Here is a 13572-nt window from a genome sequence, read left to right as displayed (position 1 = left end):
GCCCGCACCCTCCGAGTGATGGATGAGGCGGCAACCCAACAACGTGCCCTCATCATTAACAAGGAAGGGGGGTTGGGGAACAGAAAGAGACGAAGAGTCGAGGCTGAAGCACACTTTTGAATTTGCTCTTTTGTCTGTTTTATTGGCAGTCGGCTAACCGTTTGGCTACTGTTTGTTGCAGGCGACTTTGCGGTGCTGCTGAAAGCGGGCATGTCCGTGAAACAGGCCCTGGTGTACAACGTCCTCTCGGCCCTCATGGCCTACGTGGGCATGCTGATCGGCACGGCCGTCGGTCAGTACACGCACAACGTCACCAGCTGGATCTTCGCCGTCACCGCTGGCATGTTCCTCTACGTGGCCTTGGTGGACATGGTGAGTTTAGAGGCCAGAGGCTGTTTCCGCACGAGTCATAGGCTGAGGGCAATATGGGTGAATATATGTAGAGTTATTTGAAGAAATTGAACCCTGAGAGGTTTTGTCATCTCGCACAAATGTTTCTTTCATACTTGCAAACAGTATTTTAATGTGAAAACTTACATAGCTGCTTCAAGAGGCTGAAAAACATGTTGCCAGTAACTCTTCTGTTCACATGTCAGTAGCTCATGATTCCAAGGTCTTTTTACACTGTAATTCAATCATAATGTAGAATTTCTATAGCATGAGAGAAGATTTGATGAGTTGTTGATGTTAACCCATAATTGGCCTGAGCCTTAAAGGTTTTGTCATCAACACTCAAATGTTTTGCCATACTTGCAAACAATATTATATTATGTGAAAACTTACATATCTACTTACATACTTACAACAAGTGATAGCTGGTAAATTATCTGATGAGTTGTTGATGTTAAGGCGAGACACGGCAGGTGAAAACATTTCGAGATTTTGAGCTAGTATGTTACCTTTGCATGTATTCTATCACACTACTACAACAAAAAAGTCCGATTTACACATTTAGGTGTTTATTTCATTATATTGTGTCTACTCACGCCTGTATATTTCTCCTAAATTCAGCAAAAGTTAACATTCCAACCTTCCATGCACTCCCGCGACCGTGATACAAAACATATCATGTGTAGTACCGTTGGAAAGCTCTGTTTTTCCTGTATCACGCTATGTGCTCCATGTATGGACACTTCCTTTGTATCAGCAACCAATTGCGAAAGTTCAAAGGCGAGTCTAGGCTGAGAACGGAATCTCATTGGCTGTCTTTCAAGGCTGTTTTCTCAAAATGAGTTTCCGCTCACACTCTGCGCACGAAAACTCCACTTCAGAAGCACTTACATACACCAAACTTTCTAGACTTATGCCTAACTATATGTAGAAGATTTTTACAGAGGGGTTGGTTTATATATTATTCCTAGCCTGACTTACATGACATTTTATGCCTAAAAACATGGCAAACATTTTTTTAAGGGCTCCCTCTGTAAATTTTCCACATCTAATATCGGAACACAATGAAAACATAATTTTGAACCTGGCTGTATACAATGCTCAGGTTTTGTGCCTTAAAATGTATGCAAATTAGCGCATATTTAATTAGATAATGCCTAATTTGCATATGTAAACATTAAATTACAGAAAACTCGTAATACATTTTTTTCTCATATTAATGTAAGTAATCAACTGGGGAAGTTTCATAGTGATATCTGCTTGTTAAAACAGGCAAGCTTGATGCTTTTTTCTCTACGAAACTCCCCCTCGCTCGGTCTGAAGCTCTTTTCCTTTTCTTTGCATCTTCCGTCAAGGGTTTTCGCTGCTTCTTCACTGGCTCTGCCATTATACACACGTTTGCAACAATCGCTAGAGTTTCGTTAGCCTGCCTCTGTGCTGTATGCAGGATGTAAACTGATCCTGCTTTGGTCGGCGGGTACGATACACTGAACTTGCAAGCGGGATATTCTTCCTACAGGCAGTAGGGGCGGGCAAGAGAGTCTTCATTCGCCCTGTAATAAGTCATTTAACCATATACCGACTTACGAAGATGAGTAATTAACACGAAAGCGTTGCCTGGTTTCCCTTTAACCGGCCTGTCCTGTGGTCTTGCATAGCTACCTCAGGTGGCTGAAAAACATGCTTTTTTTGTCCAGATTGTCAGTACCCCATATAGACTTTCTATATCACGACAGAAGGTTGTCGATGTTGACCCATCTAACTGGCCTGTCCTGTGGTCTTGTGTTGCAGCTGCCGGAGATGCTCCACGGGGACAGCGAGGAGCACAAGCGCTGCCAGCTGGGCCACTTCCTTCTGCAGAACCTGGGCCTGCTCACTGGGTTCACCCTCATGCTGCTCATCGCTATCTTTGAGGATCGCATCAAGTTCGATTTTGACCTCTAGATAGTGGGGATCGTAGCTAGTGGGTATAGTAGAGTGGGTGGGTTTCGGGTAGGATGGGGAGATAGGTTGAGGGGGGGGGGGGGGCACAAAGCTTAAAGTACATGGGCTTCACCTTCAAGTGGCTTCAAAGTGCGGAGTTTCTGTTCTGCAAGCATGGTACAAACAGCTCTTATTCACACCCATCATGTCTCAGTTGAAAACTGCGTCTGTGGAGGCTCTTGCAGTAACTGACTATGAGGACATTTACAGTTTACCTATCTATTTATTTTGCTAACCCCCCCTACCGCAATCTTGCTGTGTCTGTCTCAGACCTCTACCCCCCACCCTTCCTGACAAACAGTTGGCGCATGCGTTGTGACTCGAGTCGTGAGGCAGATTTCATAAGGTCACCCATATGTGCACTAACCAGTGCCTCCACCACTGCTAGTAGAGTTACTCTAGCCCATGGCAGCTGCTCCTCTGACCGAGGGAAACATTCTTCTGCTCGTTATAACGTCTGCATCTAAGAAAAAGTCGTTAAAGTTGGCATAGGTGATTTCTTATCAGTCAGCCCCTTGCTACCACTTACGACTCTCAAATTTCCCCCATTGCTAAGCCGAGAGGGACGGGTTTGAGTTGACGGTGCAATGTCACTCAGACTGGCAGAGGATGATTTCCCCCACAGAGGCAGCTCATCATGGCCAGAGAGCCCTTTGCCAGCCTCATTACCTGCAGTCTTTGTCTTCTCAGCAGCTACCCGCCACCATCTGTATCGTCAGTTGTCTGTGTGTGTGTGTGTGTGTGTGTGTGTATAGTGCAGTGTCGTTGTCATAGGCCATTTTTGTGATTAGCCATGGTGTGTCTCATTGTGCGATGTTCTCTATTGTCCTTCCATTCTTGTGCCAAGCACAGATTACTGGGCAGCTCATCCAGTCGAGGCAATCCAAATGCGCGTTAGAACCCACTGGTGACCAAGGCTTTTGGAAATGGCAGCAGGTTTCAGTCTACACAGTGTAGTGTAGCTTAGTACAGTTAAGTCTTAAGTACAGCCAGTGATGGCACGACTAACTTGGTTTTTTTTTAGATATCATAATGTGAAAGTATGTTTAGGAGAGGTTAGCATCTCGACATACATGTTCAGTAATAATGTAATGACAAGAAAAGATGTTTTCTTTTTTTACCCATCAACTGCTTTGTTTATTTGGTTGTATCCAAGTCCCCAACAGCAACAAAGGCTTGCAAGGAAGTAAACAAACAAGGCAATATCGACGGCACATGACAAGGCTTTTTTTTTTGGTCTTGGTTTTTTGGAGTTAAAGTGTAGATGAATAGCACTGTGATAGAGGCTCTCAAGAGACCGGCAGACAGTAGTTTAGTCGATCATATCAGTAATGCTCAGAGCCACCTTTGAAAGGCATAATCTAAAAAAGAAACATAGTCTTTACCTCTAGCCGTGGGAGCCAAGTAGTCACTGCGTGCATGAAGGATACAAGATATAATTTCAAGGAAAGGTTTTGACCATTGAACATGAAAGGTAACATTGATGTGTCATTTTCATAGTTCCTTTTGCTTTTTGCATTGACTTCTAAAAGCACAGTGATGCATATTGTTCACATTCGGAGAAAAAAATTGGGGACTTGAAATGTGGATCTTAATTAATGACCACAGTTAGTAGCACACTGGATTTTAATTGTGACTGCATCCACTGACTCCTTGTTACTGTCCATGTTAGAGTCAATAAATTATGGACTTACATTGTTTTCGGAAATCAATCAATGTTAACTGCCATTTTGAAATGTTACTTTTTGTTCATTGTGTTAATCAGCAGACAATGCTAGAGCTTACTAAATTCAAGACCATGTCTCAATGTGAAATTGATCTAAATTTATATGTTGACAATCTTAAGCCTTTGTGCGTGGCTGGACCTTCCTATCATTGTGTATATGTTGTGTAGTTTTTTTGATTTTACTAGCCTAATTTGCACTTGTAGTGATTCATTCACATTGTTTTCTTAATCAAACCATGGAGTATCTGTTTGAAATTATGCCCTAGACAATGAACATTTTTTTTGTTACCATGAAACTATTTGTCATTTTCTAGTTGTCATTTTTTCCCCCTTATTTCTATGGGTATTTGTGATAGACACCACCTTGACTGTGCCAAATGAAAACAAGTTCATGGGGGTTGAAATTGTGCGCTCAAAAAAGTGGCTGCTTTCAAAACATTCCACTGGCTGTCTTCGCTGCTCATGTGCTTTGTGGCCGTAGCACGCAAGAGCACCATATGTGTGCGATCTCCATTGATCCTGTCACTGTGTGACATCCATTGTGTCCTAGTCTTGGCTGTGAATCATCGTGGATCACATTCGCTGATATACTTGATTGGATCAAAATCATGCATGTGAGGCATGAGTTTAAATGGATCGAACAAAATGTTTTTTTTTTTTTTGGCTGTGTTTTTTATTTCTGTTTATTAAATGAAGAGGAAATAAAATAAACACTGTGTCTTTGGAACACTTTTGTCTATTACATTTTTTGTGTGTCATTTGTAATTTATTTGAAATGGATGTAAAGTCTCTGAGGTATGCTTTGGGGGCCAGTGGTGTTGAGTTTTGTTCTTGATCAAGTCTGACATTGAGTATCTTCAAATATGTAATAAGCACCTCCACCCCGAATATCCTACCAATGAAAAGAATGGCACCAGTGAAAATAAGGAAACCCATATTCTCAATGTCCCCTTTACTAAGAATGCCTGTTTTTTGAATTTGCACTTTGTGCAACAAGCACAGGTCAGTCCCACCTATTGATAAGTGTGTTTTTCAAAGCATATAAATCCAGGCAATGCAACCTATGAACACTTGCACATTTAAGCGCTAAAGCAACCAATTGGAATTGTTATCGCAGTGGATATAGCTTAAATCGTTAAACGTTGCCAGGACAACCTTTTTGAGTTGCTTTGCTCCCAAAGACTACCTCACCCCTTTACAGACGATGGAAAAAAAAGATAAAAGAAGTCCCTCACTGTCTGGTCTCAGTTTACGTTTGTAAAGCGTTTACAAGCCTGGGTGTGTACATGTATTTACTGCATTCACCATACTTGCTGATTGTGCATCTCCCCATAAAGAAGAGCAAATAAAGATTTGCAATAAGCAACTCGTGTCTTGTTATTATGTTCAACTTTCACAACATGATGAATATTACTTCCCATTCATATTCACAAGTCTTAATGGAACGGTTAAGGAGTTGAGCTATCTTTAAAGCCAGTCTTCTGCATATGAATACTGTTTTTTATATTTGGCTAACTGGGTTCCTAGATGTGTGGGTCCCGGTCCACACACCACACACTGCCTCAGGCAGTATGACATCCGTGAAACCTGGACCTTCAGTATATGGAAAGTGCAAATATGCAAGTTAAACCGGAGCATGTGTTCTTTCCACTTACAACCACGAGACTTAAGGAATGATTCACTAACATGATAGGGAATAAACTGCTTACTCCAGTATGTATTCTATCACATCAAACATTAGCAATGCTTTGCTGCTGCTCACAAATGCTTGACTTAAGAGAGACAAAACGTAACCTAATAAATATATTTATTTTTTCCATTTGTACGCTTTCAAGTAAACGCCTCAGCTAAGAGATACTCAGCCCTATGGTAAGCAGACCTCCAGCAGCAGACAAAAATAGGTACATTTTAATAAAGTGGCTGGGGTTAGCACGTGGGTGCGGGGGCGCCCCCTCTAGGAGTTGAGTTGGCACAGCAGCGCGACCCCACGGCAGACCCAGTGCTCGATGGGCACGTTGGTGTTGAGCGTCATGGCGATGACGTAGTTGGTGGAGTGTCCGGTGGTGGAGAGCGTGCCCCGCCGCTCGCTGGTCTTGTAGACGGGTGCCAGGTAGCTCATGCGCTCGGAGATCTCCGTCTTCTTCACAGGCTTGAGCCAGATCTGAAGGTGCGTGAGGGGAAGAGTGGGGTTAATAGGTTTAGGAACTGAGACCAGTTGCTAGATTTTTGAGAATAAAATGTCTCATTCTTCCCCGATATATTTCAGCTGCTCAACCGTCTGGGGTTTTCTTAATCATGTTTGTCATTCCATGACGCACCCAGTTTGACAGGTCTGGACTGCAGACTGGCCATTTTAGCACCTGGACTCTTCTTCTATGGAGCCATACTGTTTAAATATGTGTAGGATCAATTTTGACATTGTTTTCCTGAAATATTCAAGATTTTCCCTGAAAAAATACATTGTCTGGATGACAGTATATGTTGCTCAAAATACATCATTTAGAATTTATTATGCCTTGCCAGATGTCTAGGATGTCCATGCTGTAGGCACTAATGCACCTCCACACCATCATAGATGCTGGGTTTTGAACTAAGCACTACAACAAGTTGGATAGGACCTCTCCTCTTTAGCCCAGAGGACTCCATGATTTCCAAAAAGAATGACAAATTCTGACTGGTCTAACCACAGGGCTGTTTTCCACTTTATCTTGAGCTCATGCCCAGACTATGGCATTTCTGTATCATGTCTAAATACAACGTCTTCTTTTGCATGGTAAAGTTAACACTAGCTTTTGTGAATTGAGTATTAAGCTGTTAGACAATGGTTATCTGAAGTTTTCCTGAGCCTATACAATGATTTGTCTTTACAGAAACAGGTCTGGTTTAAAGTTCCCAAGAGAGGGTGAACTAGAGGACATTGAGAGGATTGAGAAGTGCTGACAGTAGAGACAGAAGGGAATATAAAAAAGGAGAAGATGCAGGAGGATGAAAACAGGGTTAATTCAGGAATGATGACCGAGAGACCTGACCACATGGCACCAAGGCCAAACCCCTCAAGGGCCATTACGTGTGTGAGTCTGACACACACGCACACACACACACACACACACACACACACACACACACACACACACACACACACACACACACACACACTTTCATTACACTTGATTTCCCAGTTTAGATCAATAGCTGCAGAGTTTCAGCGCGAGACGTGTCGCATCCTGCTCAAATGTAATAACCGCGAGCCTGGCAAGGAATTTGCATTTCAAAGTTGTGTTATGTTCTTCTCGCAAAATAATAAACACAATTTTAATTAAGTTCTGCTCTTGTCAAAAAATGGATTTTGGTAATAAGTCGCTCTGAAATGTCAGAATATTAAAGATGGATTCTGCATAATTCATAGTCCTTGCATGCACTGTAAGACTGGGGTCTAGAGCTGAAGCAATCAGTTATATTTTGTCTGCGACTTTCATATGAATCTGCCAAAGGCAATCTATTTCAATATCTCACTACACATGGTATCTAATGCACAATTCATGCAGCACAAGAAACAGTAATTAGAAGGTTCTGATAAACCGGAGGAGATGAGGCACAAAAACAACAACTGTTTTCTCTCCTCATTGTCGTCGAAGAAAAAAAAAAATGTTTGTGCTGCAAAGCCAAGACAGGGAGAAATCCAAAAGGCCTTGAGACAACACTTTGAACAGGGAAAGCCTTCCACGTGACCAGTCTCTGGTGTGGATCATCTATGTGCTTATCAGTGTGTGTGTGTGTGTGTGTGGTGTTGCATGGATTGCCTCTGGGGGAGGTATTTCAGGCATTGTGCACAGATGAAAAGGAACAGGTTTGTCAAAGACACCAAGATTTTGAGGGAAATCGGCTGTTTCCCCCCCTCCCGCATGCTGTCTGGAACCTCAGGAAGGTGTGGAGTGAAACCTGTGGTGCAGGTGAGAGTGGAAATCCAGAGTGGATTCACACCCCGGGAACAGGACAAGCCAGATGGGACTGTTCTCTGACGGGAACCAGTAAGACAGAGAACAATGAAGAATTTGAGATATCTTCCTGTAAATTCCCGGATATCATGGTTAGTCTCTCTGTTTATTTTAGTTTATTTTAACTCTTGATTGATAAGCACAGAGAAATTGCTAATTGTCTGTAAACTTGGAGAGGCGTTTCAATAAAGATGAGATGTCTGTAAAGCGCAATCTCCTACTTGCATAAGCCGTCCACCACAAACCCCATTGCGCTGGGTGGTTGAGGAAGTGGGCTCTGTTTCTGCTGAAGTCCCATCACGGTCACGCCCACGCCCACGACTTCACACATCATGTTCGCCGAAATGAAATTTTTGTTATTTTGAAAGGGCTGAGCCATCGGCCTGAGCTTCACTCTCCTCACTCCCAGAGCGAGACCACATGCCACTTCAGAGCCCGCGTTTTCCCCCATAACAAAGGTGCAAGGCTGATGACAGGCCGTGTTTTTAGACAGCCACTTGCATGTAACTCCATGCAACACCATTAATATAATCCACAGAGACAGGCTACTATGCAACAATCGGTTGTATCTCAGTAACAACTTCTGTGGGGAACAGAGACTGTACAGGCCACAGTGATAGTCATCTTGTTCCACTGCAATCCGTGAGTGTTTTTTTTGGGAGAATATGGTTGCCCAAGCCTGCACAGACATGCTGTTGTGCAACTGTGTCAAACACTCATTTGTTGGAGGGAAGTGCATGTCATGCGTTCCGTATTAATCATTCAAATGTTTTTGTTTGGTTTTCCTTTAGATGGTCATGGGCTTTGATTCATTTGTTTGTGTGAATGTGTTTGTGTGTGTGTGTGTGTGTGTACTAACCACAGGCATGGTGTCATGAAGCACTTTAGGGTAGGACTCTGCCAAGAGCTTCGTCTTACGGTCCCAGCGAGCCCCATCCAGATACAGTCCCCGAATGTAGACACCTGAGAGAGATGTAAGATGTCACACAGGCATAAGCACACACACACACACACACACATTAGATAGTCTCCACACACACACACACACGTTAGATAGTCTCCACACACACACACACACACACACACACATTAAATAGTCTCCACACACACACACACACAAACCACTTGTCGTGCAGTTTTCATATTTCCCGACTCTATTCATTCATATGCTCTCATGTACCCTCTCATTCAGCCATCCAACTACCCATCAACTGTTCTTCTCTTCTCCTCTTCCCTGTCACAAGCACACACCCACAGAGGGAGAGACAGAGAGATAGACACACACACACACACACACAAATGCACAATCCTCCCTCACACACCGCCCCCTGCCTGCCAGCAGCTCATCAGTGGCTGATGAGGGGCAAGCGGGACTCTGCTCCAGAGCCCTCCTCCAAGGCCAGCGCCTGATTGATTGTCTGGGGGCACGGTCAGGGGTTGATGCACACATGCCTATATTTCTCTCCTCTCCTAGCGTTCCCGCTCCATCCCTCTCTCTGTGCCTTTTTTTGCTCTTTCGCTCTCTCTCTTCTCCTTCCCCTCTATTTCTCTCCCTCTCTACATCACACACTCAGTTCTTTATTTCCCTAGTGCCTCTGCTTCTTTGTACTACATGAATTGCTTGATCTGTGTCCTGTCTGCTGCTCTGTGTCCTGTCTGCTGCTCTGTGTCCTGTCTGCTGCTCTGTGTCCTGTCTGCTGCTCTGTGTCCTGTCTGCTGCTCTGTGTCCTGTCTGCTGCTCTGTGTCCTGTCTGTGTGTACATCACATAATCTCTCTCTGTCTTTCTCTCCCCCCTCTCGTCTCTCACCATCCTCTGGAGGCTTCTTGTACTCTTTGTCGTCCATGACCTCGTATTCGAAGCCCAGGAGGTCGATGGGGATGGTGTGTTTTCGGGCGTAGTTCTGCTGACCGCCCGTCAGGAAGGCTTGGGTAAAGAAGAAGCCCGACATCCAGAACACTGCCGGCGTGCCGTGATCGTACCAGTCCTGCCCAAAACACAAGGCCAACATGCTCACATGCAGGTGGAAGCCATGTGTGTGAGAGAGTGTGTGTGTGTGAGAGAGAGTGTGTGTGTGTGTGTGGATTAGTAGCATAGCTGTTCATACTGATGATGAATACTACATAGGAAGGCTAACAACCACAACTGTTAGACTCTGCGCAGTTTTACAGTTTTACCATTATTCATTGTTTTACCATCTCACCCGATCCAGCCGTCAAGCTTCATTGACCATCTTCCATACAGACATTAGAACTGAAGCACAACGCAACGACCAGAGAATCCAACAAAAGTAACAACAGTAAAGTGTAAACATGTTTAATGAAACACTGACTCCTTGGTAAAAGTGATGTAGAGATGACACACCCCCTTCTACTGTAGTCAAGTCAAGTCAAGTCAAGTCAAGTCAAGCCAAGTTTTTTTATACAGCGCATTTCATACACAGAGGTCATTCAATGTGCTTTACATAAACAAAAGCAAACAGTAATAACAAATAAAAGCATAGAAGGGCAATATAGTCAAAGAATAGTTCAAAAGGTAAAGATCATAATAAAAAGAAAACGCACACAAGGTAAAATCATTTAAAAATAAAGGATAATTAGTCAGCAAAAAAGCAAAAGCAAAAGTAGTAAAAAAGTAATAAAAGTAATAAAAAGACTAGATGTCTTTGGGAGCATGTGATACAGTCTGGAGAATATCTGATGGGATTAGAGACACTGTAGTGAAGTGGAGTGGATCACATGTTGAATAGCAGTAGGTGAGATGGCTGGGCATGTGAGTTCCCATGATTCACGGGCGCACTGTAAGGGGGTTACTGTCTGGTCAGGAGCCCAGTCAGGGTCCAATACTGACTGGGAGTGAGAAACACTGTCCAGCCACGTGAGGACTGGAGTCACATTGAAATGGTCTTTGACATTCTAATGGTCAGTCTGTCACGATATCTGTTTCCCATGGAATACTAGTGTCCATACAGGGCCTTTCTTTAGCCATGGAAAAGGGTCTCATATCCTTAATTAAAGAATCTCAGATGTAAGATGTGCCTCATCACGCATCAACGCAGCAGTTTAGGTGAATTTAAGCTGATATGAATTAGAAATTAATTAAATTACTCTAAAACCTGTTGCTTGGACACCTGCTCATGATCACACACACACACACTGACACCATAGGTATTGTCCAAAAAGTTTTAACTACCACCTCTTTTTTTACTGCAGGTACACCGAGAGCTTACCTTCAAAAATTTGAGTCTGTCCAAGAAGTCGTTGACGTAGCCTCCCAAGGGTTTAAGGCTGGGGTAAGACTTCTTCATCCACATCCCTGGGATTCTACCCTTCAGGATGCTATTCACCACCTCCTCCAGCTCGGCCGACATCACCACCAAGCCCTACAACACACACACACAAACACGCACACACATACACTATAAGTAAGCCCAAGGACCTACAAAAATACCTTGCCATATTTCATATACTCTAGTGAGGTGTGCATTCCCTTTGTTTATCACTCTCCTTTAGTCTTTTGAGAGCGAGCGCTTATGAGTGGGCCGTGGGTAGCGGAGCCTCCAACGCAAGTCATGATGCTTAAGGAGTAGAAAAGAAGAGGAGGAAGATGGGGAGAGATTAGTGGGAGACACCTTCTTTTTCTCCCCCCGGGGCTACAGATCAGAGAGAGGGAGAGAGAACGATAGAAGGAAAGAAAGAAAGAAAGAAAGAAAGGAATAAGAAAGACCAGGTGCCCTCTGGTGTTAATTCACACCAGATTAGGGGATTAGGGTGCTCGGTTGGGTTCTGGGGGTTTGGGAGGGGGGCAGAGAAGAGGCAAAGCCGCCCCTCTCTGATCACGGCCCAGCAGGCAGTCCCCAGCCCCGAGACTGCTAATGGAGGGGTGCTGGAGCCGGGCGGGATTGGGCCTGTCAGTCAGCCGCGTCCAGCTGAGCTGAGCTGAGCGCAGCAGCAGGAGGTAGAGGCCCAGCGGGGGGCGTGTGGCTTTAAGCACCGCACACATTGTTCTGCTCGGCCCCAACCGGGTACACTTATTTTAAAACTTTTTATTTATTTATTTATTTTTTATTATTATTTTTAACGACAGCTACTTTCTCAGTGGTCTTGCAGCAAATTGAGCAGTTCACCTCTTGAGAATGATGTGGGGCTGTGATCGAGTACAGGTAGGGAAAGTTGTTGAGATATTTTTGGCAGAGAGCACCACCACCATTTACCCACCCTCCCTTCCTGAATCTTACATCACACATATAAGGGTCAATGATTTCTGTGTCCGAGTCCATTACTTTGGTTTAAAATAATTTTAAATGAATCATAACAAGCATCCTTTATTCTATAAAACCTGTATCATTTTAACATATTTTCTGTTTATCAAAAAAATTATACACATTTTATGTTTTGTCGTTTCAATATAAAAAATTAGAATTTAAATATAAAAGTAAAATATAGAATCAAATATAGAATTTAAAAGGTAAGGAAATAAAAAATAAATATGGGGGCATCATTTCATGTTGAAGACTTTTCAAATAATAGTTTACTAGTTTAATAGCTCTTACATTGTTTGGAAAATTAAAAAAAAAAAACTGTGTAAACATGATATTAACAAGAGTAAACAGGATATTGCCTTATTGAGAGGACCCCAAGTGATGAGTGGAAAGTTTGCAAATCTCTCTCAAATATTGATAACAAAATAGCTACTTTCTCTTCATAGTTGGACTTGTACAGTTTATAGGTTAGGTGGTACAACCAATGTAAAACTAAGAAAAGTTATTTTAATATAAAACTCTTTATTGTATTCTGACATTAAATGAATGAACTTGTAAGCAACGTCAAAAGGTTACATATGTGTCCAAGAAGATGCCTGTATAATTTGAAATTAATAGCAAAAGTCATGTGGCGCAACCACATCGTCAGGTGGTGCAACCAGGTAAAATACTAATTTAAACCAAGATTAAAGTGAAGAAATAGTTGAAAAATGTGTTGTAACTAATTGTTCTATTAAACTATATACTTTTTACATTTGTAAAGGTAAATGTAAAGTTGGATGTTGGAAAACCTATATACCTGCCCTCTACAATAAAGCATTCATAAGTTACTTTTAATATCAAGGTCAAATTCATGATAATAATTTGTTAAGCACTGTAGACACTCTCAGGTATACTTACCAAAACAAACAAACAAAATAAAAACAAGTGTGTTTTTTTTTTTTTACTTTTGGTTGGGTCGTGAAATTGCAGTCTAAAAATATATTAAAAACCTTGTAAATGTTGCGCAGCCATTAAGACTTGTTTAAACACAGTCTTCCAATTTAAAAAAATGCATTCTGTCCATTTTTAAAGATTATTTTGAAAACACATTTTTAAAAGCCTTATTTGTCAATGACCCATTAACACATGGATATTAGCCCAAGTTTCTCAAAGTAGTTCACAACTAAATACATGAATTGACCTGCAGCTACGCCTAGAGCCAATCACTGCAGGTGT

The 13572-nt window shown here is 42.5% G+C and overlaps 2 protein-coding genes across 11 annotated transcripts in view; one reads left to right on the top strand and one right to left on the bottom strand.

Moving 5' to 3' along the window:
* slc39a10 (solute carrier family 39 member 10) overlaps window positions 1–4828 on the top strand; it is a 29909-nt gene extending 25081 nt beyond the window's left edge. For all 10 annotated transcript variants that reach the window (XM_076264436.1, XM_076264433.1, XM_076264435.1 and 7 more), the window contains 2 exons: window positions 182–372; window positions 2182–4828. In XM_076264436.1, the coding sequence (XP_076120551.1) occupies window positions 182–372; window positions 2182–2334 (344 nt within the window). In that variant the 3' untranslated portion in view covers window positions 2335–4828. The remainder of the gene's footprint in view (window positions 1–181; window positions 373–2181) is intronic.
* A 1225-nt stretch (window positions 4829–6053) lies between these two features.
* dnah7 (dynein, axonemal, heavy chain 7) overlaps window positions 6054–13572 on the bottom strand; it is an 89979-nt gene continuing 82460 nt past the window's right edge. The window contains exons 58-61 of the mRNA XM_076264426.1: window positions 11323–11475; window positions 9903–10080; window positions 8954–9057; window positions 6054–6260 (exon numbers count right to left, since the gene is read on the bottom strand). Of these exons, the coding sequence (XP_076120541.1) occupies window positions 6054–6260; window positions 8954–9057; window positions 9903–10080; window positions 11323–11475 (642 nt within the window). The remainder of the gene's footprint in view (window positions 6261–8953; window positions 9058–9902; window positions 10081–11322; window positions 11476–13572) is intronic.

Source organism: Alosa pseudoharengus, unplaced genomic scaffold, assembly GCF_046254945.1.
Source record: "Alosa pseudoharengus isolate Yale_2024_CS ecotype anadromous, Long Island Sound unplaced genomic scaffold, YU_APseudo_1.1 YU_APseudo_1.1_scf_3, whole genome shotgun sequence".
Lineage (NCBI taxonomy): Eukaryota > Metazoa > Chordata > Actinopteri > Clupeiformes > Clupeidae > Alosa > Alosa pseudoharengus.
Note: the sequence above shows the minus strand (reverse complement) of the source record. Positions and strands in the feature narration are given on the sequence as shown.